The sequence below is a fragment of the Capricornis sumatraensis genome, chromosome 10 (assembly GCF_032405125.1).
Source record: "Capricornis sumatraensis isolate serow.1 chromosome 10, serow.2, whole genome shotgun sequence".
NCBI lineage: Eukaryota > Metazoa > Chordata > Mammalia > Artiodactyla > Bovidae > Capricornis > Capricornis sumatraensis.
This window is the reverse complement of record NC_091078.1, coordinates 95,856,861-95,884,860: the sequence shown is the minus strand read 5'-3', so window position 1 is coordinate 95,884,860 and position 28,000 is coordinate 95,856,861. Positions and strand designations below refer to the sequence as shown.

The 28,000-nt window shown below is 41.8% G+C and overlaps 1 protein-coding gene across 1 annotated transcript in view; it reads left to right on the top strand.

Moving 5' to 3' along the window:
* The first annotated feature begins 5,921 nt into the window (after positions 1-5,921).
* Positions 5,922-28,000, top strand: part of RBM6 (RNA binding motif protein 6) — an 83,700-nt gene continuing 61,621 nt past the window's right edge. Inside the window, exons 1-3 of the mRNA XM_068982959.1 lie at positions 5,922-6,029; positions 21,323-21,433; positions 25,364-26,642. Of these exons, the coding sequence (XP_068839060.1) occupies positions 21,390-21,433; positions 25,364-26,642 (1,323 nt within the window). The 5' untranslated portion in view covers positions 5,922-6,029; positions 21,323-21,389. The remainder of the gene's footprint in view (positions 6,030-21,322; positions 21,434-25,363; positions 26,643-28,000) is intronic.

Below are 28,000 nucleotides of genomic sequence, written 5' to 3'. Positions count from 1 at the left end.
GGCCACCACTCCCTCCCACCGCCCTTTGCCGATTGCCGGTTCAGGAAGACAGCATTCGCCGGCCTCTCGCGGCGGAGGCCCGGCTCCCGTCGCTGGGCCTGGCCCTGCCCGCCCCTGGTGTGCATTATGGGAAATGTAGTCCGCAGTGCACGGCCGCCGCGGGGCGGGGAGGGTCGCGGGTCTGGGCAGAGCCCGAGGCTGGGCCTGACCCAGGCCAGGGGTGGCCGCAACCTGCTCTGCCTTCTGCAGGGTCCCAGCCAAGTTCAGACACTTCCCCAAACCCATAGCCCCAGGTGGATCGCAGGCCCAAACTCCCCAGACCCTCTGCCCCAGCGAACAAGAGGTTTACTTTGAGGAAAAGAGACTTTCTTTCCTCCCTAGCGCAGTTTCCCCCACTAATTGCGGAAGGACAGTGCAAGTTTCCGGGCTGGATAAATGTCATAAGTGAGCCCGGCCACACTGGCTGTAAAGGATGTAGGCACACGGCTTGATGCTAAAAGGACATCTTTTCAATCACGTTTTAATATATGAGTCTCTAGAACGATAGTTCTCAATTCTGCACATAGAATGACCTGGAGAACTTAAAACACACAAATGCCTGAACTTTTGATTTAATTGGACTGGGATGAGCTCACGCATCCATATCTTTTTAAAATCTTCCCAGATGATTTACCAGGGCAAGGAAACTCTCCTATGAACATTTGTAATTTCCTAGATGCAAAGTGATTTAAAAAACAAACAGGACAACATAAAGCTTTCCCAACAATTTTATTTTTGGAGAGTACTTTAAAGAAATCAAGTTAGGGATTAACAACAATACTGCTCATGTGTCTCTGAAGCAATTAAATTACTTAATAGCCTCATGGTTAATTCACCCAACAGTTTAGGGATGAAGGAAAAAGTCCGAAGTCACTCCTCTGATTATCCCTGTTGCTCCAAGCACCCCAATGCAATGTCCTGTCTCCATCTCAGTCCTATACCGGAACTGGGGGAACCCTGCCCCCGGGGCTTTTCTTACAGTCTCAGACAACTGCCACTTGGAGCCCACGTGCACAAACTGGACTGTGACTGACACTGTGAGAAAGCTGTGGCCTTTTATGAGAGATGGCTTTGCTCAGGGCTATTAAACTCATGCACATAGCTTAAGGGAAGCTTTCTCCTCCCTTTTAGTTAAGAATATGTGAGAAAATGCCCAATTCCTTAGCTATCCTTAGAGAGAGGAGTCTCTCCAAGTTTTCACAGGTCACTCAGTAATTTTTCTCCTCATTGGCTCAGGAGGACAGGCTTCCTCCCTTAGAGTAAATATCACTGATACGGTTTTACTCTCACTAGTCCTGCCATATTACAAGAGTATAAGCCAAGAAGATCTCATATTCTCTGATTTGAACAGAAATATGCTGATTACATTCCATTAACCAGAAGCTGCAGCCCATAGAACTGATCGCCAAAGAAGACAAATTTAAAGATTTCTCACATACCCAACCAACCACAACAGTCTCCAGGTGACCTCAGGGTTTCTTTGAGTCTCATTCTTGCTTTCAAGCACATCAGCTCTATCAGATAGCACCTCTGTCACTTGGAAGTATTGCATCTCCTTAGCCAAGCAAGTGACCATATAGCCCATGAGCTTCTAACTAACGCTTAAGTGTCCTTCACTCTATGGACTTCCCTAGCGGTCCAGTGGCTAAGATTCTGTGCTCCCAATGTAGGGGGCCCAGGTTCAATACCTGGTTAGGGAACTAGATCCCACATGCTAAAACTACAGATCCTGCATGCTGCAACAAAGATCGAAGATCCATGTGCTGCGACTAAGACCTGGCAGAGTCAAATAAATAAAACAAATAAATATTAAAAGCATAATTCTTTTTCAAAAAAAACCCCTCTGTTTTAATCTACCTATTGATCTACATTTGAATATTGGGACAACCCATCCTAAATGTCACTTTTGCTTATAGAATTACAAAGACACAAATCTAGGTCTTTGGCCTGGAGAATCCCATGGACAGAGGAGCTTGTTAGGCTACAGTCCATGGGGTCGCAGAGTCGGACACGACTGAGCGACTTCACTTTCACTTTCACTTTGGGATAATAGCACTTGTCAATTCTGTGATGGCTCTGTGGCACTGTATGACACTCCTTTAAGCCTTGGTCTTTGCCACAAACACCAAGCTAACCTGCACCTCCAGGTCAGGGGCTCCTCAAAATCTCAGCTTTCTGTTTCGTCTAAGCCCATGATTTGCATGGATCCAGTGTGTCATCTCTGGAGAAGGCAAAGGCACCCCATTCCAGTACTCTTGCCTGGAAAATCCCATGGACAGAGGAGCCTGGTAGGCTGCAGTCCATGGGGTCGGTAAGAGTCAGACACGACTGAGCGACTTCACTTTCACCTTTCACTTTCATGCATTTGAGAAGGAAATGGCAACCCACTCCAGTGTTCTTGCCTGGAGAATCCCAGGGATGGTGGAGCCTGGTGGGCTGCCGTCTATGGGGTCACACAGAGTCGGACACGACTGAAATAACTTAGCAGCAGTGGCGGTAGCAGTGTGTCATCTCTATAGCAGCAGTAATGAGAACTAGTTGTAAGTAAGTGTTACTAGCTCAGTTATATCTGACTCTTTGTGACCCTATGGACCACAGCCCACCAGTCTCCTTTGTCCATGGAATTCACAAGACAAGAACACTGGAGTGGGTTGCCATTCCTCTCTCCAGGGGATCTTCCCAACCCAGGGATCAAACCTGGCTCTCCCGCATTGCAGGCAGATTCTTAACCATTGGAGCCACCAGGAGGAAGTGCAAAGGTAAAAGACCTCTGTTCTTCCACAGATTTCTCCTTTTTTTATTCCATAACTGGAGTGGCCATTTCAGAACCTGAGATGCTGTGAAGAGGTTGTAAGCTGAAGTAAAAGGCCTGATTGTATCCAGAGGGTGGGATCTGTTCCAGCCCTGTTGCTGTTTTGCTGGTGTGACTCAGGGCCAATTCTTTAATGACTCTTTCAGCATCTTCAGCAGTTTCCCCCTCCTACAAATACAAGATTATATAATACGAAGTATTCTGAACTAATAATAGAAATAGTCCTTTCCTGGAAATTTCAAAGAGGTTTTCCTTCCTCCCTTTATTGCTTTTGCAGTTCCTGGTAAAGCAACTGTCTTTCCTAATCTGCTGGAAAATTTCATTGGTGGTCCTTGTATCATCTGTATCTCTCCTGGTTCCTGTCTCTCATTTTAACATTTGATCAAGTCTCTACTTTCATTGCTGAAGAGTCATGGCCCCAAGTGTGATCAAGGCAGCAATGAACCACAGGCAGCAGAGCAGCCTTCCTCTTTGCTGGGTTCATCTGTGTGAGAATTTTAGGGGCCGAAAGTAAGCCAACCCACCTCTGCAACTGGATGTTGTACTCCCCATTCTGGGTGAGGGCACTGTTCTGGATCAGCTCTTCTAAACAATTCATACTTTTTGGTCTTAGGTAGTATAAACAGCCTTACAAGTACTATGGGCCAGCGTAAGTTAAAAAAAAAAAATCCAGATGCTTCCTCTGAAAACCCTCCATCATCACCCTAAGGAGAAGGGGAAAGTTGTCTAGAGCATGAGCCCTGGAGTAGGACTGACCTGGGTTGGAATCCCCCTACCTTCTACTTTCCAGCTGCAGCAAGTTAATCTTTCTGGGCTTTGGTTTCCATAACTACAAAAGGGGATATCACGTGGTTACTGTGAAGATTAAATGAAATAATGAAGGGTCAGCACAAGGCCAGGAGCAGAGTTGTGATAAAGGGTTGCAATTATTATTGCCCAAGGAGAGTGGGCATAAGGCAGAAATAATTAGTTCCTTCATGTTTACCTCTTGGAAGGACAAAGTACTATGTGATAAGGGAGAGATCCACCAATAATGTACCAGTTTGGGAAGCAAAGTACCCACAGTTCTGTGTAGGTGTTATTCCTCTTCCCTGAAACCTCTTAGTGCTGGTGTGCCCCAGGGCTCAGGGCTGGAACTCTGCTCTCCAGTCTATAACTCACTCCTTCCTTCGCAAAGCCATCTCATCCAGGCCCAAGGCTTTAGATACCAGCACCAGTGATATGTTGATACCTTTCAGATTTGCAGCTCTAACCCTGACCTTTAATTTGAACTCTAGGCAAATGTAGCCAGTTGCCAACTCCAAATCTTTTCTACTAGGCATCAAAAACAACCTACCGAAAACTGAGCTCCTCCTCTTTCTACCATAATTGCTCTTCCCACATTCTTCCATCTTTCCAGGCAGTCTCCTAACCAGCTGGCCTGCTTCTGCCCTTTTCACCTTCAGCCTATTCTCCACACAGAAGCCAGAGGGATCCTATTTACCTGGAAATCACAATATTATTCTGTTTAGAGCCCCCCAACAGCTTTCCATCTCTCTCCTTACGGAAACCAAACTCCTTTGAGCAGAGACTGTGTATCTTGTTTAGTTTGTCACCTGTCTTCAATAGCCACCCCCACTCCCATCGCCACCAGAGCAGCAAAGTGTATCAGCCTTATTCAAGTTCCTGTAACGCCAGCACCTGATCCAGTGCCTGGCACACAGCAGGTGCTTCATGAAGTTCTTGAATGAATGACTTCCAGACAAGATGCCTGAGAAGTGGAAAAGTAACCTTGAAGACTACTTAACCCAACAATCTCTTTTCTCTACAGATGAGTATTACTTTATTTTAGAATAATTTATAGGCTTTTCTTGCAGCAGACTTCTTTGATCCCATGATGTTGAATTCAGGCTCTGTAATCAGGTTACCTTCCCTGAGGGGACACAGTCTGAGGATACTGGGTAGCTGGAATCAGCAAGCATTTCACCAATGTACAATCCACTTGGAAGCTTGGAGCTGGCCATTTGAAGAACATTAGCTGTGAGAAGATTCTGGACGTGAAAAGCTGTGCTGCCCTGTTTTCCACTAGATTGTTGATCTGCAGATAACTTCCAGTTCCTCTGTGACCTGGCACAAGTCACTCTTGGCCAGATTTATGACCCATGAGCTAGCAAGGCCTCGTGGAAACTGAGTGGAATTTCCTTTATAGGTAGGGCTACTAAACCTTTAAGACAGATGATACCCACAGTGTATCTGTGAATAGCACTGAAGATTAAAGGAGATAATGAAGGGTCAGCACAAGGCCAGGAGCAGAGTTGTGATGAAGGGTTGCAATTATTATTGCCCAAAGAGAGTGGGCATAAGGCAAAACTAATTAGTTCCTTCATATGTTTACCTCTTTGAAGGACAAAGTACTACTACCCACCAGTGATATTCTTGAGCTGGGAATGGCTAATTTGAAAATCCATCAGAAAGAAAAGAGGACGAGCGTGTGATTACTGGTCCACTATCCACTCCAGTGTTCTTGCCTGGAGAATCCCAGGGACGAAGGAGCCTGGTGGGCTACCGTCTATGGGGTCGCACAGAGTCGGACACGACTGAAGTGACTTAGCAGCATCCTATTGGAGGGTTGGGAGCCAGGCTCTTGTGTGGGCCACAAACTCCCGCCCCGGAAGGCTTAGGTGGAGAAGGCTCCCTTCCATTCCTTCACATTAACGGAGAATAAGTCCTTTTTAAGCTAGGCAGGCCAGGGTCCTCTCCGCACTCTGGCAGGGAGCAAATCTCGAGAAACCCAAGCCACCCATAGACTGCACGCTTTGCTCATACTCGAAAGAGCGAAAGAAGACGAGCGGCGGTGGGCTAAGGGCCAAACCACAACCCCCAGCAGGCCCAGCGGACCGGGGCAAGGAAGCGCACCCTCCCATTGGACGTGGGCAATAGCGTGCCCCTCACGCCCCGCCCCCGCAGGCAAGCACACACCCCCGCCCCGCCCCCGGCCCCCGCGCAGGGTACGCCGGGAGTGGAGTCGCCGCGACCCACTGCTGTATACTCCATCTCCCGGCGGGCCGAGCGCTAAAGGCGGCGGCACTTTTGTGGAGGCAGCGGCCCGGCGCGGAGGAAGTTCCGGTCTCCGCGGCGCTGGGTCGGTGGCGGCGGCTGAGGATTAGGAGGAGCGGGCCGCGGAGGCCGCGCTGCCTCGGTAAGGGCTTGGGGTGGTAGAGAGGGCGTGCGGGAGCCAGTGGGGAAGGAGCCGGCCTGCCCGGCCGCTTTGGACGTAGCGGGCTCGCGCGGCCTGGAAGCTGCGGCTTCGGTGTCGCGGGGCGGCCGCGGCCTCCCTCAGGAAGAAGAGAGTCAAGTGGCGGTGTGGTGAAGGAGGCGCCGCCTACGGGAGGAACGCCCCAGAACGGTCGCGGGCCCGGGGCGGGGCCCGGCCTGGCGGTGGAATTACCGGTCCCGTCTCGGGGCGGCCGGCTTCGGGGGTCCGTGGCTTGCGCGTGGTTGCGGTTGGGTGCTCTTGGTCCTAGGGGCTGCAGGCAGGCGGGCCTTTCTTCCTCTTTTTTTCCCCTGCATTTGCAGGAATCTGATCCACTTGTGAGGCATCGCTCGAGAGGGAGCTTTTCTTGTGGTTAGCCCGTAGCTTCGCCCTCAGACCTGGACAGACCGGAGTGGGCTCGGCCGGACAACAGGGCGCGAGAGCTCGGAGCCCAGCGCGCCGGGCTGTAGAACCTGGATCCCGGGGAGTGGTCTGGTGGGTCCTATGCCAGTTGGGCGAATGTGGGAGGACAGGGTTATTTCCTCGTATTATGCACTCTTTAGATTCCTTTTAGTGGTATATCAATAAGTCTGCTTTTCTCTTAACTTTAGAATTGATCTTGTGCTACTGGGCTTAACTCTGGGCGTGCTTTTTTTTTTTTTTTAAATAAAGGAAAAGGTCTTATTTTGTAGGGTAAACTGTAAAGGTAATTGTATTTTTTGCACATTCCAGGTTTGCTTGTGAATATCAGAGCTGCGGGATCTAGATGGAGTTTAGTAGACTCTGATGCGCCCGGTCACCTGGTTCATTTTTCTGAACTCTGGATTGTGCCCTCAGTTTGTTAGCTTTCAACTTCCTGTTGAGTAGTGCCGCCACTGTGAATGGTTTAATAATGTCAACATCAGCAGACTTGTGAGGTCTATAGGGAGAGGTTTCAAGAACTGATAAGTGAGGGTAGGACAAGTAGTGTCTAATAGTATGTTACCATTTTAGTGAAACACACAAAAATTGCACCTGAACCTTGCCTGGTTAATTAGTATCTAACCAGGTACCTACCCCATAGGATAGGCTATTTTTGGACATCTGTAGCATTCCTCTTCATTTAATTCTGTTACCAGAATTGGGTTTACTTTTGTTGCCTTTGGGAGCCTAGTTTTTTTGTAGCCTTTCATAGGAGAATTGTCAATGGAGAGGTTACAAAGTGAATGCTCCTGTGTTATTGAAGATAACATGGGCAAGGTTATACTTTTCTGCCAGTGTTTAAATACATAAAATAATGTGTTAATAGTCTAACTCAAAATTGTATTAAGATTAAAAAACTGTTGGAAAATTCTGAAATTTTTAAAGATCATAAATCATGGAGTCAGCTTGCTTAGAATAGACTTTTCTGCTAGACTTCCACAGTAGTTGTTCATTTCATTCACTTAGGGGGCATCTATTGGGTACCTTTTATAACCTTCCTATCACACTGATAGGAACTGTAGGAGCTCTAGAAATTGATAGGGTTTGAACTGTTGACTCCTCTACTAACTGAGCAACATTGAACAAGTTACCTAACTTCAGTTTCCTCATGTGTGAAATGAGGTTAAGAAATGGCAGCCACTTTGAAGGTTGTTGTGAGGTTTACGTAATCCTTTTAGGATGGTGCCTGGTGTGAGGAAAGTGTTCACTAAGTGTTAGCTGCCACTGTTACCTTTAAAAAATTTTTTTGTCACTTCCCTGGCAATTAAGTGGTTAGGACTCTATGCTTCCAGTGCAGGGGGTGCAGGTTCCATCCCTGGTGTGGGAACTAAGAGTCCACATGCCATGTGGTGCAGCCAAAAAATTAAAAAGAAAAAAATTTTTTGTTGAGATAAAATTCACACATCATACATTTCACCCATTTAAGGTGTCTAATTCGATGTTTTTTCATGTATTACGGTACTTTTTTTTTTTACAAAGTTGTGATAAATATGTTTTTTTGCATATATTGTAATGAAATTTGCCATTTAATCCATTTCTATATGTAAAATTCACATACAATTCAGTGCATGAATTACATTCACAATGTAATGAAACCATCACCACATCTATTTCTAAAACTTTTTCATCACCTTAAACAGAAACTCTAACCATTAAGCAGGTAACTCCCTTGCCCCTTCCCTCTAGTCCCTGGTAGCCTCTAATCTGTATTCTGTCTGTCTGAATTTGCCTGTTCTAGGTACCCTGTGTAAGTGGAATCATACAATAATTATCCTTTCATGTCTGACTTTTTTCAGGTAAAAGAATGTTTTTTAAGGTTCATTCATGTTGTAGCGTATATCCAAACTTCATTCCTTTTTTTTTAATCAAAAAAAAAGTTGAGATGTAATTGACATCTACATTCCCTTTTAAGGCTGAACAATACTCAGTTGCTATGTATAGGCTACATTTTACTTACCTGTTCACTTGCTGGACAGTTGGGTTTCCACCTTTGGTGATTGTAAATAATGCTGCTGTGAACGTGGGTATACAAATATCTCTTCATGCCCCTGCTTTCAATATCTTTGCATATATGCCCAGAATTGGGTCATATGATAATTCTGTGGATAGCTTTTTGAATACCCACCATACTGTATCCCACAGCAGTTGCATCAGTTTATGTTCCCGCCAGTAATACACAAGGGGTCCGATTTCTCCACATCCCAACACTTGTTACTTTCTGAGTTTTTTTGTACAGTAACCACCTGAATGGGTGTGAAGTAGTCCCTACATCTCTTCCTTCTGCCTCCCTTTTTCTTAGCTATTTTGACCGTTTTAAAATGTACATGTCGGTGCAACCATCATTACCATCCAGCTTCAGAACATTTTCATCTTCTCATACTGAACCTCTGTGCCCATTAAACAATAGCTTCCCATTCTCCCCACCTCTTCCCCTGGCAACCACCATCCTACTTTCCGTCTCTCTGAATTTTTCCTGTCCTAAGAAGCGAAAAGCAAAGGAGAAAAGGAAAGATATAAGCATCTGAATTCAGAGTTCCAAAGAATAGCAAGGAGAGATAAGAAAGCCTTCCTCAGCGATCAATGCAAAGAAATAGAGGAAAACAACAGAATGGGAAAGACTAGAGATCTCTTCAAGAAAATTAAAGATGCCAAGAGAACATTTCATGCAAAGATGGGCTCGATAAAGGACAGAAATGGTATGGACCTAACAGAAGCAGGAGATATTAAGAAGAGGTGGCAAGAATACACAGAAGAACTATACAAAAAAGATCTTCACGACCCAGATAATCACGATGGTGTGATCACAAATCTAGAGCCAGACATCCTGGAATGTGAAGTGAAGTTGGCCTTAGAAAACATCACGATGAACAAAGCTAGTGGAGGTGATGGAATTCCAGTTGAGCTATTTCAAATCCTGAAAGATGATGCTGTGAAAGTGTGGCACTCAATATGCCAGCAAATTTGGAAAATTCATCAGTGGCCACAGGACTGGAAAAGGTCAATTTTCATTCCAATCCCAAAGAAAGGCAATGCCAAAGAATGCTCAAACTACCACACAATTGCACTCATCTCACACGCTAGTAAAGTAATGCTCAAAATTCTCCCAGCCAGGCTTCAGCAATACGTGAATTGTGAATTTGCAGATGTTCAAGCTGGTTTTAGAAAAGGCAGAGGAACCAGAGATCAAATTGCCAACATCGGCTGGATCATGGAAAAAGCAAGAGAGTTCCAGAAAAACATCTATTTCTGCTTTATTGCCTATGCCAAAGCCTTTGACTGTGTGGATCACAATAAACTGTGGAGAATTCTGAAACAGATGGGAATACCAGACCACCTGACCTGCCTCTTGAGAAACCTATATGCAGGTCACGAAGCAACAGTTAGAACTGGACATGGAACAACAGACTGGTTCCAAATAGGAAAAGGAGTATGTCAAGGCTGTATATTGTCACCCTGCTTATTTAACTTCTATGCAGAGTACATCATGAGAAACGCTGGGCTGGAAGAAGCACAAGCTGGAATCAAGATTGCCGGGAGGAATATCAATAACTTCAGATATGCAGATGACACCACCCTTATGACAGAAAGTGAAGAGGAACTAAAAAGCCTCTTGATGAAAGTGAAAGAGGAGAGTGAAAAAGTTGGCTTAAAGCTCAACATTCAGAAAACAAAGATCATGGCATCTGGTCCCATCACTTCATGGGAAATAGATGGGGAAACAGTGGAAACAGTATCAGACTTTATTTTTGGGGGCTCCAAAATCACTGCAGATGGTGATTGCAGCCATGAAATTAAAAGACACTTACTCCTTAGAAGAAAAGTTATGACCAACCTAGATAGCACATTCAAAGGCAGAGACGTTGTTTTGGCAACAAAGGTCCGTCTAGTCAAGGCTATGGTTTTTCCAGTAGTCATGTATGGATGTGAGAGTTGGACTAAGAAAGCTGAGCACTGAAGAATTGATGCTTTTGAACTGTGGTGTTGGAGAAGTCTCTTGAGAGTCCCTTGGACTGCAAAGAGATCCACCCAGTCCATTCTAAAGGAGATCAGTCCTGGGTATTCTTTGGAAAGAATGATGCTAAAGCTGAAACTCCAGTACTTTGGCCACCTCATGCGAAGAGTTGACTCATTGGAAAAGACTCTGATGTTGGGAGGGATTGGGGGCAGGAGGAGAAGGGGACAACAGAAGATGAGATGGCTGTATGGCATCACTGATTCGATGGGCGTTGAGTTTGAGTGAACTCTGGGAGTTGGTGATGGACAGGGAGGCCTGGCGTGCTGCGATTCATGGGGTCGCGAAGAGTCGGACAAGACTGAGTGACTGAACTGGACTGAAGTACCCCATATACATAGAATCATAAATTATACAATATTGGTCCTTTCATGACTGGCTTATTTTTCTTAGAATATCTCCAAGGTTCATCCATGTTATATCTATCGGAATTGCATTCCTTTCTGAGGCTGAATAATATTTCACTGTATGTATATATTACATTATCTTTATCTTCTCATCTGTTGATAGGCACTGGGTTGTTTCCACATTCCACCTTTGAGCTGTTGTGAATAATGCAGCAATGAACATGGAGGGGTGCACATATCTACTTGAGTCTCTGCTCTCATTTCTTTTGGGTTTATACCCAAAAGAATTGGAATTGTTGGATCGTATGATAATTCTGTTCTAAATTTTTGAGGAACTGCTGTATGTTTTATGCGGTGGCTGCATAGATTGTACGTGCCTAACAGCAATGCACAGGGTTCACATTTCTTCACACCCTCACTAGCTTCTGTTAGTTTCATTTGGTTTTGTTTTAATAGCCATCTTAATGGGTATAAAGTGGTTATCTTATAATTTTGATTTACATTTCTCTAATTGTTAATGATGTTGAGAGTCTTTTTATGTGTTTATTGGCCATTTGTGTGTCTTTGAAGAAATGTCTATTCAAGTCCTTTGCTCATTTTTGAATCAGGTTGTCTTTCGTTGTTGAGTTTTAGTTTTCTGTAATTCTGGATATTAATCTCTTATCAGATATGTGGTTTGCAAATATTTTCTCCCATTCATGAGTTGTCTTTTTATTCTCTTACTGATGTTGTTTGTAACACAGACATTCTAATTTTGATGAATTCCAGTTTGTGTATTTTTTTTTGTTGACTCTGCTTTTGATGTCATATCCAAGAGATCACTGCCAAATCCAATGCCTGAGGCTTCTGGTTTGTTTTCTTCTGAGTTTTAGAGTTTTAAATTTTAGGTTTAGGTCTTTAAACCCTTTTTGGCATAGCTGGGCAAGAGTCGCACTTCATTCTTTTGCATGTGGATTTCCAGTTTCCCTATGATCAGTTGTTGAAAAGACTGTCTTTTTTCCTTTGAATGGTCTTGGGACCCTTGTTGAAAGTAACTTGACCATGTATGCGAGAGTTTATTTCTGAGATCTCTAGTTCATTGTTCTGTGTGTCCTTACACCAGTGCCACACTGTTTTGATTACTGTAAGTTTATAGTAAGTTTGAAATTGGGAAGTGAGTATCCTCCAGTTATGTTCTTTTTCAAGGCTATTCAGAGACCTCTGAAATTTCATAGGAATTTTGGGATGGGCTTTGGAATCAGATGGTCTTGAGTTTGCTTTTCCTCATATTAGTTATATTGTTTTGGGACAAGCCTCTCAAACTATTTGAGTCTCATTTTCAGAGTCTGTGAAGTGGGAATTGTAACAGAATTTACCTCATGGAGGACCTGTGATGATTAAATGAGAGAACCCATGTAAAATACATAACTGTGGCAGAGTCAGTACTCAACTATTCTTGCCTTTATTATTGTTTCAGAGGTAGACATACTCAAAAAGGTCCCTTCCAGCTTAATGTGATTGTGATTTTAAACACCTGAGCATAGTAGCAATAATAATATTTAATACATTGTTGCTTTAAAATTTTCAAAAAAATTTTTGGAGGCATGACTTATATATCATAAAATTCACAGACTGTAGCTGTTCAGTTTGATGCAGTCATCACCACAATTCAGATTTAGAATGTTTCCAACACCTCAAAACATTCCCAACTTTCTGTTTGTTGTTAATCTCCACTTCCCACTCTAACTGCAAGTCCTAGCATCCACTAATCTGCTTTCTGCCTCTGTAGTTTTATGTTTTTATGTAACTTCATACAATTGGGATATCTGGCTTCTTTCACTTATAATTTTTTTGAGGTTCTTCCATGTTGCATTCCTTTTTATGAGTATATCACATTTGTTCATTCATCTGCCTGTTGATGGACATTTGGATTCTTTTCAGTGTTTGGCTCATTCATAATAATAATGTTGCTATCAATATACTTCTTCTTATGCATGATCTCATTTACTCTTTATAGTAATCATATGAAGTAGGTACCACTATTATTCCTGTTGTGTAGGAGGAGAGCGTCAAGGCATATAGAATTTAAATATAACTTACCAAAGATACATAGAAAGCTGAATTTTTTCTTCCTTCCCCCCTCGACTGTGCTGAGAGGCATGCGGAATCTTAGTTACCTGACTAGGGATTGAAGCTATAGTCTCAGCATTGGAAGCATGGAGTCCTAACCACTGGGCCGTCTGGGAATTGCCAGTTTGAATCCAAACCCAGGCAGTCTGACTTTAAAACACATTCACTTAGGCCAGTGGTCTTGAAATTCCCTTGAACCATCTAAACAGATTTGGAGAAGGCAATGGCACTCGACTCCAGTACTCTTGCCTGGAAAATCTCATGGATGGAGGAGCCTGGTAGGCTGCAGTCCATGGGGTCGCTAAAAGTCGGATATGACTGAGTGACTTCACTTTCACTTTTCACTTTCATGCATTGGAGAAGGAAATGGCAACCCACTCCAGTGTTCTTGCCTGGAGAATCCCAGGGACGGGGGAGCCTGGTGGGCTGCCGTCTATGGGATTGCACAGAGTCGGACACGACTGAAGTGACTTAGCAGCAGCATCTAAAAGGATTAAAAATTTTTTCACCCTTAAAATTTTGAAAAAATTGTTTACCACTTTGTACATTTCTAAGTTGACATCTTAACACTTCTGTCATAGATGGCTGCGAAGGATGTATTTTCTGGCATAATATATTACATGTGTGCTTTAAATATATAGTTGACAAAATCTTGAAACTGATTATTTAATTTATGGAAAATGTCTGCATTTAAATTTATGGCAAATCAAACCTTAATGTCAGTCATTTAGCCAAATGAGTCTGCATCAGTGGGAACATTCTGAGCCCCAATGATGTTTGAAATAAACTCTTAAGATAGTACTAACATTTACTGAGCAATTTATTTATCAGGCACTGCTCTAGTGAATTTGCATTGTCATTCTTTCCTGATAACTATGAAGTAGACATTATCTTTATTCCGGATTTTTACAGATAAGTAAAGTGAGGCATTAAGTTAAATCACTTGCTTAAGGACATACCTTGTGGCCAAGCCATGATTTCCCTCCCAGCAGTCGAGCTGTGAACCCCACTAGCACAGTAGGTCCAGAGACTGCCCTCTTGTCCCTTCACTGCCACACTGAGCTATCTTATAAAACTCACTTTGCTATCTTATAGAATTCACTTTTAAACTAGGAACCTGATTGTAATTTGCTGATGTAAGGGGTGAGGATATAAGAATATTTAAAATCTGGAAAGTTTCTCTTCATAAGAAAAAGCGGCTCTAATGAAGTGTTTAAATGTCTCCCGACAGTAGTGAAGTCTTAATTTATGCATGAGCTTGAGATCCCTGTAGGATGGCCAAGTGGCCATTTCTGGCAGACATTTGGACTTTATAGGAAAGTCTAAGCTAGAGATGGAGATGTGGAAATTATAATTGTAGAGATGGTAGTGATAGTGATTAAATTGGGAATGGACAGGACTGGCCAGTGTCTTAGCTTGGACTGCTATAACAAAATACCCTAGATTGGGTGACTTAATAACAAATTTATTTCTCACAGTTCCAGAGGCAGGGCAGTTTCAGATTAAGGTGCCAGACAGTTTGGTTCCTGGTGAGATCCTTTTGGTTTGCAGACAGCTGCTTTCTTGCTGTATCCTCACATGGTACAGAGAGAGAGCACTCTCTTTTATTCCTTCTTCAGTTCAGTTCAGTTCAGTCGCTCAGTCGTGTCCGACTTCTTGCGCCTCCATGAATCGCAGCACACCAGGCCTCCCTGTCCATCACCAACTCCCGGAGTTCACTCAGTGATGCCATCAGTGATGCCATCCAGCCATCTCATCCTCGGTCGTCCCCTTCTCCTCCTGCCCCCAATCCCTCCCAGCATCAGAGTCTTTTCCAATGAGTCAACTCTTCACATGAGGTGGCCAAAGTACTGGAGTTTCAGCTTCAGCATCATTCCCTCCAAAGAAATCCCAGGGCTGATCTCCTTCAGAATGGACTGGTTGGATCTCCTTGCAGTCCAAGGGACTCTTAAGAGTCTTCTCCAACACCACAGTTCAAAAACATCAATTCTTCGGTGCTCAGCTTTCTTCACAGTCCAACTCTCACATCCATACATGACCACTGGAAAACCATAGCCTGACTAGACGGACCTTAGTCAGCAAAGTAATGTCTTTGCTTTTGAATATGCTATCTAGGTTGGTCATAACTTTTCTTCCAAGGAGCAAGCGTCTTTTCATTTCATGCCTGCAGTCACGATCTGCGGTGATTTTGGATCTCCCCAAAATAAAGTCTGATGCTGTTTCCACTGTTTCTCCATCTGTTTCCCATGAAATGATGGGACCAGATGCCATGATCTTTGTTTTCTGAATGTTGAGCTTTAAGCCACCTTTTTCACTCTCCTCTTTCACTTTCATCAAGAGGCTTTTTAGTTCCTCTTCACTTTCTGTCATAAGGGTGGTGTCATCTGCATATCTGAGGTTATTGATATTTCTCCCTGAAATCTTGATTCCAGCTTGTGCTTCTTCCAGCCCAGCATTTCTCATGATGTACTCTGCATAGAAGTTAAATAAGCAGGGTGACAATATACAGCCTTGACATACTCCTTTTCCTATTTGGAACCAGTCTGTTGTTCCATGTCCAGTTCTAACTGTTGCTTCCTGACCTGCACATTCCTTCTTAGAAGAGCATTAACCCGTTTCCTAAGGGCTCTACCCTCATAACCTAATTACCTCCTAAAGGCCCTATCTTCAGTTACCGTCAAGTCAGAGATTAGAACTTAAACATGAATTCTGGAGAGACACACATTCAGTATAGTCTATAGCACCCAGGGACAGCATCATGAACAGTGCTAGGGAACATAATAGAGCCTAGTTAGCATATTTGGTGGACATTCATTTATTTAGTGAACTGATGTTTAAAGGTTTTGTATTGGGGTGGGGGGTTATATGAGAGAGACTGGAGTATGCTTACGAGCAAAAGCAGAGTGGTAATATAGGTCAAAAAAAGGAGTTAAGGGACTTTGCCGCTGGTCCAGTGGTTTAGAATCTGCCTTGCAATGCCGGGGACGTGGATTCAGTTCCTGATTAGGGAACTAAAATCCCACATTCCGCAGAGCAACTGAGCCTGTGCTGTAACTAAGATGTGGTGCAGCCAAATATTAAAAAAAAAAATAATTAAATGATAGTGATAGAACAAGGTAAGGGTAGAGTCTTCAGACTAGTCTTTAATCTTCGTACACAAAAACATTCCAGGAAGATTGTGGACTTGTATATTTTTTTAACAAATCACTATGCAGACCTTTGCCTTCAACAAATGCTGTTCTTAAGAATGGATCTTGCTCCTGAATGTAAGAACTATAACTTTAAAATTCTTAGAAGAAAACTGAAAGGGAAAGCTTTATGTGTTGGATTTAACAATGATCTTTTAAAGGATATGACACCAAGGGCACAGTTAGCAAAAGGAAAAATAGGCAAACTGGACTTCATTAAAATTTAAAACTTTTGTGTTCAAAGAATACTGTCAACAAGGTAAAAGGCAACTCATAAAATGGGAGAAAATATTTGCAAATCACATGCCTTGTAAGGGATTAATATTTAGAATATGTAGAAAACTCCTAAACTCAACAACAGCAACAAATAACCTGTATCAAAAAATGGGCAAAGGACTTAAATAGACATTTCTCCAAAAGAGGATGTAAAATGTCTAGTAAGTATGTGAAAAGATGCTCAGCATCATTAATGATAAAGGAAATGCAAATGAAAACCACAGTGAGATACCACTTCACACCCATTAGAATGGCTGTTACTAAAATACAAAAAAAAAACCGAGTAGTAAGTGTTGGTGAGGATGTGGATGAACTGGAACTTGTATCATTCTGTTAGGGTTGCCATAACAAAATACCATAGACTAGGTGACTTAAACAATGAAAAATGATTTTCTTGCAGTTTGGAGATTGACGTCTAAGATCAGGGCATGAGCAGGGTTAGGTTTTGGTGGGGCCTCTCTCCTTGACTTGCAGAAGGCCCTCTCCTGGCCATGTCCTCACATTAGCTTTTCCCTGTACATGCATTTTTGGTGTCTCTTCCACTGACACCAGTCCTGTTGAATTGGGGCCCCACCCTTGTGGCCTCTGTCAACCTTAATTACCTCCTCAAAGGCCACGTCTCCAAATACAGTCACATTGACAGTTAGAGCTTGAAGCTGTGGGGGACACGGTTCAGTCCATAACAGAACCATTTGCGCACTGTTGGTGGGAAGGTAAAATGATGTAGCTGCTGTGGAAAACAGTATGGTGGTTCCTTGAAAAATTAAAACTAGAATTGCCATATGATCCATCAGTTCTGCTTCTGGGTGTATATATCGCCAAAAGAACTGATCTCAGATATTTGTATGTGCATGCTCATTGTTAACATTATCCAAAAGATGGGAGAATCCAAATGTCCATCAGTGGATGAGTAGGTAAAATATAGTATGTGTACACAGTGGAATTATTATTCAGCCTTAAAAAGAAATGAAATTCCAATAGATGCTCTAATATGTGTGAACCTTGAAGACATTATGCCAGGTAAAAAAAGCCAGTCGTGAAAGAAGAAATACTCTTTAATTCCGCTAGAATTAAGAGATACTTAGAGTAGTCAAAACTATATAGACAAAGTGGAATGGTGGTTGCCAAGGACTGGGTTAAGAGAGGAGTGGGGAGTTACTGTTTAATGGCTACAGAGTTTTGGTTTTACAAGATGAAAAAAGCTTGGATGGATGGGGATAAAAGTTGCAAAACACTATAAATGTACTTAATCCCTCTTAACTGTAAAATGGTAAACTTAAATGTATTTCAAAATTTTAAAAATAATTTTAAAAAAATAGGTTTTTATTGATTCTTCATTTCCACCTCCCCTTAATGGGAGCTTCCCTGGTAGCTCAGTTGGTAAAGAATCCACCTGCAATGCAGGAGACCCTGGTTCGATTCCTGGGTTGGGCTACCCACTCCAATATTCTGGCCTGGAGAATTCCACAGACTATATAGTCCATAGGGTTGAAAAGAGTCAGACACGACTGAGTGACTTTCACTTCTCTTTCTTACTAATGCTCTCATTTTACCAAAAAGTCACCTTTCCATTTGATATCGAAGTGAAATCGGAGAAGGCAATGGCACCCCACTCCAGTACTCTTGCCTGGAAAATCCCATGGATGGAGAAGCCTGGCATGCTGCAGTCCATGGGGTCGCTGAGGGTTGGACATGACTGAGCGACTTCACTTTGACTTTACACTTTCGTGCATTGGAGAAGGCAGTGGCAACCCCCTAAAGTGTTCTTGCCTGGAGAATCCCAGGGACAGGGGAGCCTGGCGGGCTGCTGTCTGTGGGATCGCACAGAGTCAGACACGACTGAAGTGACTTAGCAGCAGCAGCATCTAAGTGAAATACACTACCCCAGGGAGGCTCCCCTTTCGGACACCAAACAGTGTTTATGTCATCGCCCAATGAAGAATATTTGGGTTGTCCTCTCTCTTTTTTTTAAAGCTATTATGGATAAAGTTGTGAACATTTTTCTACCGGTCTTTTGTTTTTGTGTATCTTAAGCAGATACTTAGAAGTTCAATTGCTGGGTCATGAGTAGTATTTCTCAGACCAGTTTCTAAACTGGTTGTACCATTTTGCGGTCATTTGAGTAGTGTATGAGTTCTGATTGCTGGAAATCCTTGTATATTTGATTTTGTAAGTCTTTTTAATTTTAGCTGTTCTAGTGGGTGTGTATCGGTGGTTTTAATCTGTTTCCTTAATGACTAATAATAGTGAGCATTTGTCAGACATGTGTTAAAATATTTACTCCCTGTTCTGTAGTTTACCTATTCATTTTTCAGTGTCTTTTGAAGAACAAATTTTAACTTTTATATTTTTCTTTATGATTAATGCTTTCTGGTTCCTTTATAGAAGTCTTTGCTGATACCATCTCGGTGGTGTTTTTTTATTTTTTCCGCTTGGCCATTTGGCTTTTAACATCTTGTTCCTCAACCAGAGATTGACCTTGGGCTCCCTCAGTGAAAGTGCCAAGTCTTAACCACTGGACCGCCAGGGAATTCCCTATGTTTTCTTTTAGAAGCGTTATAGTTTAGCTTCTACATTTATGTAGATCCACTTTGAATTTTAACTTTTGAATGTGGTATGATGGTAGGCAAAGCATGGTTCTGGAGAGGAAGCCTGAAAAACCACTATCACAACTGAGGAGCAGTCTTTTCAAGGCCTTGTAACTGAAATGAATACATTTCATTTTTTTTTTTTAATGAGAATTTGTAGGGGGTAGGTGGCAAGGATACTTCCAGTAGCCACTAGTTCTAGCTCCAAAAGGGCGTATTAAAGTTGCTGCTGTTAAAAAAACTCATAGTTGGATCTTAGTTGGGTAGATGCTCACACCAATCCCTGCCTGTTGTGACCCCTTGATGCTATAGCTGAGTGTCCTGTTTGCTCCAAAGCATTTACTTTGGAAAAATTAGAGTGCTTAAAGCAGGAACAGGCCTGCTGTAGACCCACAGCTAAAACTAATGGAATGGGACCCCCGGTTCTGCTTTGTTGGCGTTTGGAACTTAGGTCATGATTTAAGAGGGATGGCCCCGGGTTTTGATATTGTGCTGCTAGAGGTCGATTTCTTGGACCTGTGCAGGATGGACTCAAAGTGTTTGCCAAGAATTTTTTATTAATCAAGAATCAAAGGCAGAGGAAGCTCGAAAAGAGTCATCTGACATCATGGTTCTAACCTTAAAGGCTGCTGACCTGCAATGGGGAGGCTTTCCCAAACCCACTGGTTGGTTTCCAAGAAACCGAAGTTCTTCTTTATGTTCTGGGGGAGTGTGCTTGTAAAGCTGAAAGTTAAGGGAATCCATGAGAAAGGTGTCACTGGATTGTAGTCCATAGCTTAATGTGATGCTTGTTGTCTCTTAGAGAATGACCCCTGTTCAACCACTGTTCATGTGGAGTTACTTTTCACTTCAGCCGTCAAAACCCTCATTTGCCTATTTGCTACCACCACCAAGATCTGAACCTGCAGACAAGGCTGCCACCTCAGCTGCCTAGACCCCCAGTAGATGCAGCACAGCAATAAGTAGAAGGGGCCCTGTGGTGAGTAAAGCTAGGATGTAAGTCCAGGTGAACTCATGTGTCTTGCCTGAGTATGCTTGTGACATTCTAAATTTTTTCACATGTATATTGCCTCGGAAATGTCTGACTTCTCACAGTATTTTCACCGCTGCTTCTCCCGTATCTGTGAGTCTGCTTTTTTAGTTTGATTAGCAGTGCCCGCCGCTTTTCCCCCCAGAGTTCTGTCAGGTAAAACAGAGGCAAGTACCTTGCATCAGTCCTTTAGCTTCTCCCCCATACAGAACAGAACATTACTAGAACAGAAGTACATAGTTATTTACAAATCACTTTTCCCTTTGGTTTAAGGGAGGGAGCTGGGAAAGTGGGCTGCCACTGCTTCAAGACAAAAACCACTGCCATGCTGAGGGGTGGGTCAGGGTTCACCCAAAACTTTCTGATTATTTTGAGGATGACTTTTGCATCATTGAGCGTTCATTTGGTCATCGTAAAGCTTTGACTGTTTTCTAAAGGCTGGACAAAGTTGGTTCAGACTGCTTATTTTTTAACGTTTCTGTGGAGGAAGAAGGCTTTGGAATTTCATAGTCTGCTGTTTTTGCTGACGTGGGTTGTGTTTTCACTCTCCTGATAGGGTACTCTGATGCAGAAAAGTTTTCATTTTTGATCAAGTCTACTTTATCCTTTTTTTCTTTTGTTGTCATGGTAAGAAATCATTGCCAAATCCAAGGTTATAAAAGTTTGCCTCCTTTTGGGAATTCCCTGGTGGTCCAGTGGTCAGGACTTGGCTCTTCACTGCCTGGGCCAGGGTTCAGATGAGGAACTGGTATGCCACAGGCGGTGCCATGTGACCAAAAAAAAGTTTGCTTCTTTTTCAGTAGCTGGAGTGCAGGTCTTATGAGGACTTCTTAGTCATAGGTTACATGCTCATCTTCAGAGTAATCACTGTGTAATAGACTATTCTGATTGGCCAGGCTGAATAGTGTAGGATCAGCCATGTGGACTGAGGGTAGTAAATAAACATGGTAAGGTGCTGTTTCCAAAAAGGAATATAGAATGGGTGCTGGAAAATTTAATGAATGTTTTATGAAGCATTCTTAGTACTTTGAGAGATTGATGGTGCCCTTTTTTAAATTTAAATTTAAAATGTGTTTTTGTTGCTATAAATTAATATATAAATGTTTAAAAGTGACTTCTAAAAATATCCTTGCTGATGTGGTCCCTGATAAGCCAAACAGGAGGAAATTGGTTTAGTCTTTACTACATGTACCCACATACTCATTTGTTGTGGTTTGTTTTGTACAGGTACTGCTATAACCAGAGTTTGGTAGCAAAAGGATCTACTTATTGGGCCCTCTTGACATAGAAAGAGATGTGGGGGGATTCTCGATCTGCTAACAGAACAGGACCTTTTCGGTAAGTCTTAAAATTTGAATATCGAAATGTCTATTATGACAGTGTAGATACTGTATAACATTTATGGCCTACTATAAAGAGGGATATTTTCTTTGTGTAGAAATAGCTTTGATTTTTTTTTTCCTGATTTTTAAAAATAGAAACTACTTAAAGTTTTTCTAGTCATTTCTAGAGTGATCGTCAGAGTGAATACCTAGCATGCCAAGTATTTTGTGTATTAGCATTTTTTAAATATTAACAAAAAGTCCCCCAGTTTTTAAAAAATATTTTTTATCTTTTTTAGCAAAGTAATATGTACTCAACTAATAAGGAAAGCTAGTAAAAATGTATATAAGTGTTTATAAATGAATGTGAATGTTTCATTAAGTTCAGTAATTTATGTCTAGAATCCAGAGCCCTGTCTTTCCTATGACACATTGTATTTCAGCCACCAGAAATAGTTGTGAGGAAGAAAAATTTATTTACTTAATGCAGTTTCCTAAGCTACATTACAATTTTAGGGGTTACTGGGTACAAAGATAACTGGAGAACGTAGTACCATTCATAGTTGTAAATGAATTATATTATACATTTGTAGGCAGAATGAATTACATTCTTTCTATACAATAAAATTATATAAAATATTGAATTTATAATTCAATAAAGTGAATTATATTATTGATTTGATAAGTGGAGAAGGTGGTACCATTCATAGTTGTAAATGAATTATAGATTTATAGGGAGTGAATTTTTTATAGCCAGTGTAATAAACACTGATGATGATATTTTAAAAACTTTTGCATTGTGTTTGCAGTTAATGAAATGCTATAGGAATATGACTTACGGCTGTAGTTTGTGTATGGCAAAGAAATCTTACTTTTAAAGTTATACATTAAAAAATATTTATGCTCCAGGGAATTCCCTGGCAGTCCAAATGGTTAGAGCTCCATGCTCTCACTGCCAAGGGGCCTGGGTTCAGTCCCTGGTCGGGGAACTAAAATCCTACAAGTCTCTGTGGCATGGCCAAAAAAAAAAAAAAAAAATTATGCTCTAATTGAAACTTTGTTACAAGTAAGTTTTCTTTTGAACTGGCAGTCTGCAGGATCTTCCTGTGCAAATTCAACAGTTATTTTATTATTCTGAAGTTTGGGGTTCCCATGGAAAATTTAGGTAGAAAAGTAAGTTTAAAAGTAAATCCATATAACACTTAGTAAAGCTAGTTTCGTGAATAAAGGGATCTTTACTTTCTGCTTAGCAATCTTTAAAGCAGTGGTAGTGATGCTGGTTCAGAGAAGGCAGTGGCAACCCACTCCAGTACTGTTGCCTGGAAAATCCCACGCTCGGAGGAGCCTGGTGGGCTGCAGTCCATGGGGTCGCTAAGAGTCGGACACAACTGAGTGATTTCACTTACACTTTTCACTTTCATGCATTGGAGAAGGAAATGGCAACCCACTCCAGTGTTCTTGCCTGGAGAATCCCAGGGATGGCAGAGCCTGGTGGGCTGCTGTCTGTGGGGTCACACAAAGTTGGACACGACTGAAGCAACTTAGCAGCAGCAGTGATGCTGGTTATGTTTTTCCTTTAAAAAAATTAAGGTCTAGATCAGTGGTCAGCAGACTGCAGCTTGTTTTTGTTTGACTGGAACATAGCCCTGATCATTCGTTTACAAATTGTTGATAGTTGCTTTCATGTTGCAGGGGCAGAGTTGAATAGTTGTGACAGAAACTGTAAAGCCTAATGTAATTACTGTCTGACTCTTCATGGAAGAAATGTGCAGATCCCTAATCTAGATTAGTGTGTTTGTACTTTAATGTTTAAAAATCTATTCTTTTACTTATATTTATGGATAATTATTTTCTGCATAAGGCTGTTTACACTGAGCCTTCAGAGCTAAAGAAATAACTTCAGCTCTATTGCATCACTGAAAAATTTTTTTCAGAACATTTTTTTCTTTGAATCTATTATATAAAATTGTATTTCCCCACCTTAATTTTAGTTTAAATATAAGTCATTACATGCCATTTTTTAAGGTCTTTGACCAGAGAGAGGCATAGTTTATATAGCATAACTTTGGGGAGGGGACTAATTTGGGTGAAAAAAGGTATTTTGCAGGAAAATGATTTTGTATTTATTTTAACAACTTGTCTTAAAAATTTGGTTGAAAATGATTTTCATAGCCACCACTGTTTTATAACTAGTAGAACTGTTTCTTGAATAGTCTACATAAAATACAGTTCTGAGAACCCTAGTATAGTGATTACTGTAGATGTATTTGATTTCAGTTTTACCTGGTAAGGTAATTCTTAGGGTAATATTCAAAGACAGTGCTGTATGTGTTTTGGTCAGAGAACATGTAGATTTAGATAGCTCAGCGCTCAGCCCATGAATGTCTGCTTAGGCTTAAGTCTTCCTACAAGCTAACTATTGGGATTTGAGTGATTTTAAATGTGGGTGACACTAGAACTAGTGGTAGTGTCTTAATTTTAGCGTTAAGTTGTATTATTTATGAAGCACGTTTAACCTTGCTTCTCTTATGATGAACCCCATACACATAAATAATGTTAATATTTTTGTGTTAATGAAGCTAATGGAAGTTATGTTCTGAAAATCTATTAAATATGCATCATTCTACTGTTTCGGTTACTATTGTTAAATTTCTATTACTCCAGGAAAGGGTTTGGCATTGTAACTGTTGCTCTTGAACTGAGTGACCCAGAAGCAGTTGTCTGTTGAGCCTTTCTATAGCAGTGTAGTCTGAGTTCAGAGGGTCATATAATAGAACCTGTATTTTCTGAGAGGAACTTGATCTCTTAATACTTTTGTTTTGCTGCTGAATAGCAGGTAACCATTCAGATCATTTTATGTTTTCCTTTTTTATGCCCTCCTCTCCCCTTCAAGCTCAAGATCCTAGGTACCTAATTGCCTATTTAAATTCCCTGTCTTTTACCAAAGTCAAAACATACAAAATGGTCTGGTGCTAGGTAGTGTGAAAGATAGGGCCAGTTTTCATTTATGTCTTGAGTTCTGTAAACTGAGAATGTGAATTTAATAATGTGTTTTAAAATATATTGTATTACCATGAAAAATTAGATGAGGCATTAGAATCTAAAAAATCAGCTTCTTCATTTGGGACCTGGGGATAAAGCATGAAAGCCTAATGCTCTCTCTAGGTCCCTTTTAGCATTAAGCTCCTGGATGCTGTTGCTTGGTTTGGTCAACTTACACATGCTGTGTGGCGTGATTCATGCTGCCTTCTGAGATACCCTTGAGTAGTTAATAATAGGACCCAGGTGAGAGCACTTCTAGGCGGAGCCACTGTGGAACTGGGGTTTAGATGCAGCCAGGGGTGATGCTCAGCTGGTGAACACCAGCGTACTCCAACTAGTGGCTTACAGCCAGTGTTTTCTTCATTTTGGGCCTGCATCTGTTCTGATTGGGTGGTGTCCACTCTGTAGCTGTCAATCAGATATTTTGGAATATTACTCTTGTTTGCACCAATGAGGAAGACACATCCTGAAACCTACTGTATAAAATTTATAGTGCATTGATTTTTCTGATATATAGGAATCATCGTGTTGATCTTGGAATTCTAAGCTCCCTGGCTGTAGGAAATGGAAATTTTTGTAGAGTGTCACCATTGCTAGCTTATCTGGTGTTGCGGATTTTCCCTGTTGCAGGACTGGGTGAAAGCTTTTTCTGCAGCAGTCATGTTGAAAACCTTGTGTTGACTTTCCTCGTGTTCTGAAATGGGAACTTAAAAGTTTACTCCGCCACTTCGTCTTAAAATAGCAAAACATTGCTGTTTTCTGCAGATCTAGGACCTTGTTACAGAACTCTGCCAAAAAAAAAAAATGTTTACAGAAGAATGTGCTGTGATTAGAGAAGAATATGCTGGTGTGTAGATTTCAAACTCTCTGGACAATATGAATAACACTGTCTTTGTTTCTACAGTGGGAGCCAAGAAGAAAGGTTTGCTCCCGGGTGGAACAGGGATTATCCTCCTCCTCCCCTTAAGAGTCATGCTCAAGAGAGACACTCTGGCAACTTTCCTGGCAGAGATTCACTTCCCTTTGATTTCCAGGGGCATTCGGGGCCTCCCTTTGCAAATGTAGAGGAGCATTCTTTCAGCTATGGAGCTAGAGACGGACAGCATGGTGACTATCGAGGAGGGGAGGGCCATGGACATGATTTCAGGGGGGGAGATTTTTCATCTTCTGATTTCCAGAGCAGAGATTCATCACAGTTGGACTTCAGAGGTAGGGACATCCATTCTGGGGACCTTCGGGATAGAGAAGGGCCACCTATGGACTATCGGGGTGGAGACGGTACTTCTCTGGACTACAGAGGCAGGGAGACATCTCACATGAACTACAGAGACAGGGAGGCTCATACTGGTGACTTTAGAGGTAGGGATGCTCCTCCTCCTGACTTCAGGGGCCGGGGCACTTATGACTTAGATTTTAGAGGGCGGGATGGAGCCCATGCAGATTTTAGGGGAAGGGATTTATCAGACTTGGATTTCAGGGGCAGAGATCAGTCCCGTTCTGATTTTAGAAATAGAGATGTATCTGATTTGGACTTCAGGGACAAAGACGGAACCCAAGTGGACTTTAGAGGCCGAGGTTCAGGTACTAGTGATCTAGACTTTAGGGACAGGAATATACCACATGCAGATTTCAGAGGTAGACACCGATCCAGGACTGATCAGGATTTTAGGGGCAGAGAAGGAGGACCTTGTATGGAATTTAAAGATAGGGAGATGCCCTCTGCGGATCCAGATATTTTGGATTACGTTCAGCCCTCCACACAAAACAGAGAACATTCTGGTATGAATGTGAACAAGAGAGAAGAATCTGCACATGACCATACAACGGAAAGACCTGCTTTTGGCATTCAGAAGGGAGAATTTGAGCATTCAGAAACAGGAGAAGGAGAAAAACAAGGTGTAGCCTTTGACCATGCATCTCCACCAGACTTTGAGAACAGCCAAAGTCCTCTTCAAGACCAGGACAAGTCACAGCATTCTGGAGGTGAACAACAGAGCTCAGATGCTGATATGTTTAAAGAAGAAGGTGGTCTGGACTTTCTTGGCCGTCAGGACACTGATTACAGAAGCATGGAGTACTGTGATGTGGATCACAGACTGCCTGGAAGCCAAATATTTGGCTATGGCCAGAGCAAGTCTTTTCCTGAGGGCAAAACTTCCCAAGATGCCCAACGGGACCTTCAGGTATGTTAATAGAGTGGTCTACTGTTTTGTCTTTTAAGGTTTTATATATTTACTTATTGATTGGTTGTGCTGGGTCTTTGTTGTTGTGCGGACTTTTCTCTAGTTGAGAAGAGCGAGGGGCTACTCTTTAGTTAGGGCTGCCGGGCTCTAGAGCACAGACTTAGCAGTTGTACGAATGGGCTTAGTTGCTCTGTGGCATGTGGGATCTTCCCAGATCAGGGATTGAACCCATATCTCCTGCATTGGCAGGTGGATTCTTTACCACTGAGCCACTAGGGAAGCCCTGGATTGCTTTGTTGAGTTTTGCTTCTTCATAAGACTTTTCTGAAGGATGATGTATAGAGTCCATTAGTCCTGGGTCTTACTTTATACAGCCATTAAAAAGCAAGATTTATAGTCACAAGTGGAGTGTACATCTCTAGAGAAAGGGCCCTCAGTTCAGATCATATTTTTGATGTGTATCTCTTCATTATCTCGCTTGATGGTACTAATTTAAATGCCGTGGGATAATTTAGTTAGAAAGTATTTGTCTTTGGGAGTTGGTTCTCTCGTCTCTTACGTAGTCAGGCCTTGTGGCTGTTTGGGGTTCATTTTCTTACTTAAAATCATTTAGAGAATATCTAGGATAAGAGATAGAAAATACCTAGTTAGGAGGAGGCAATGTTAATGTTGCAAATATTGAAGCTAACTTAATTGACTTAAATGTTGATTTTCTGTATGTCTAATATATAGTCTAATGTACATATAATCTTAGAATTATGTTTGCAGTTGGACATTGAAAACATTACCTTTAAAAATAGGTGTTACCCATCTCTATTGCAGTTTCTGTTATTTTGGACAGTAATTCTAAGACAAGCTGGTTAGATATTTGGTTAAAAAATGGATTTTGAGAATGTTAGAACTAGATGGCCATATAATTTATTATTCAAGTCAGGACACTTTCAAGAGTAAAAGAGGACACTATTTGTAATTATGCTCGGACAGTAGGTGTGGTCAAGTAGTTGTAGGAGACTTTTTTCCCAAAGGTTAAACCCTTTTTATAACTTAAAATGGAGGAGAATCAGAGCTGAGACTTCTGTGCATATGGAAAATGCAGATTTCTCTGATTTTGTACTGTTAGGTTATATCATCAGATGACACCTTTTGATTTTGTTCTGAAGATTGTTTATAGGTAACAACTTTGATAAATGACATCTGATTTTATTTATGTGCTGTTTTCTCATTCAGGAAAAGAAAATTCTAGTTTTAAAAATCTAGTTGATTTTTTTTTTCCCCCTGTTTGTAAAAGTCCCTTTCAATGCTGTTTCTCTTCATTTTCTGCTGTACTATTTCAAAATTCCTGCAATTAGCATGGGTCT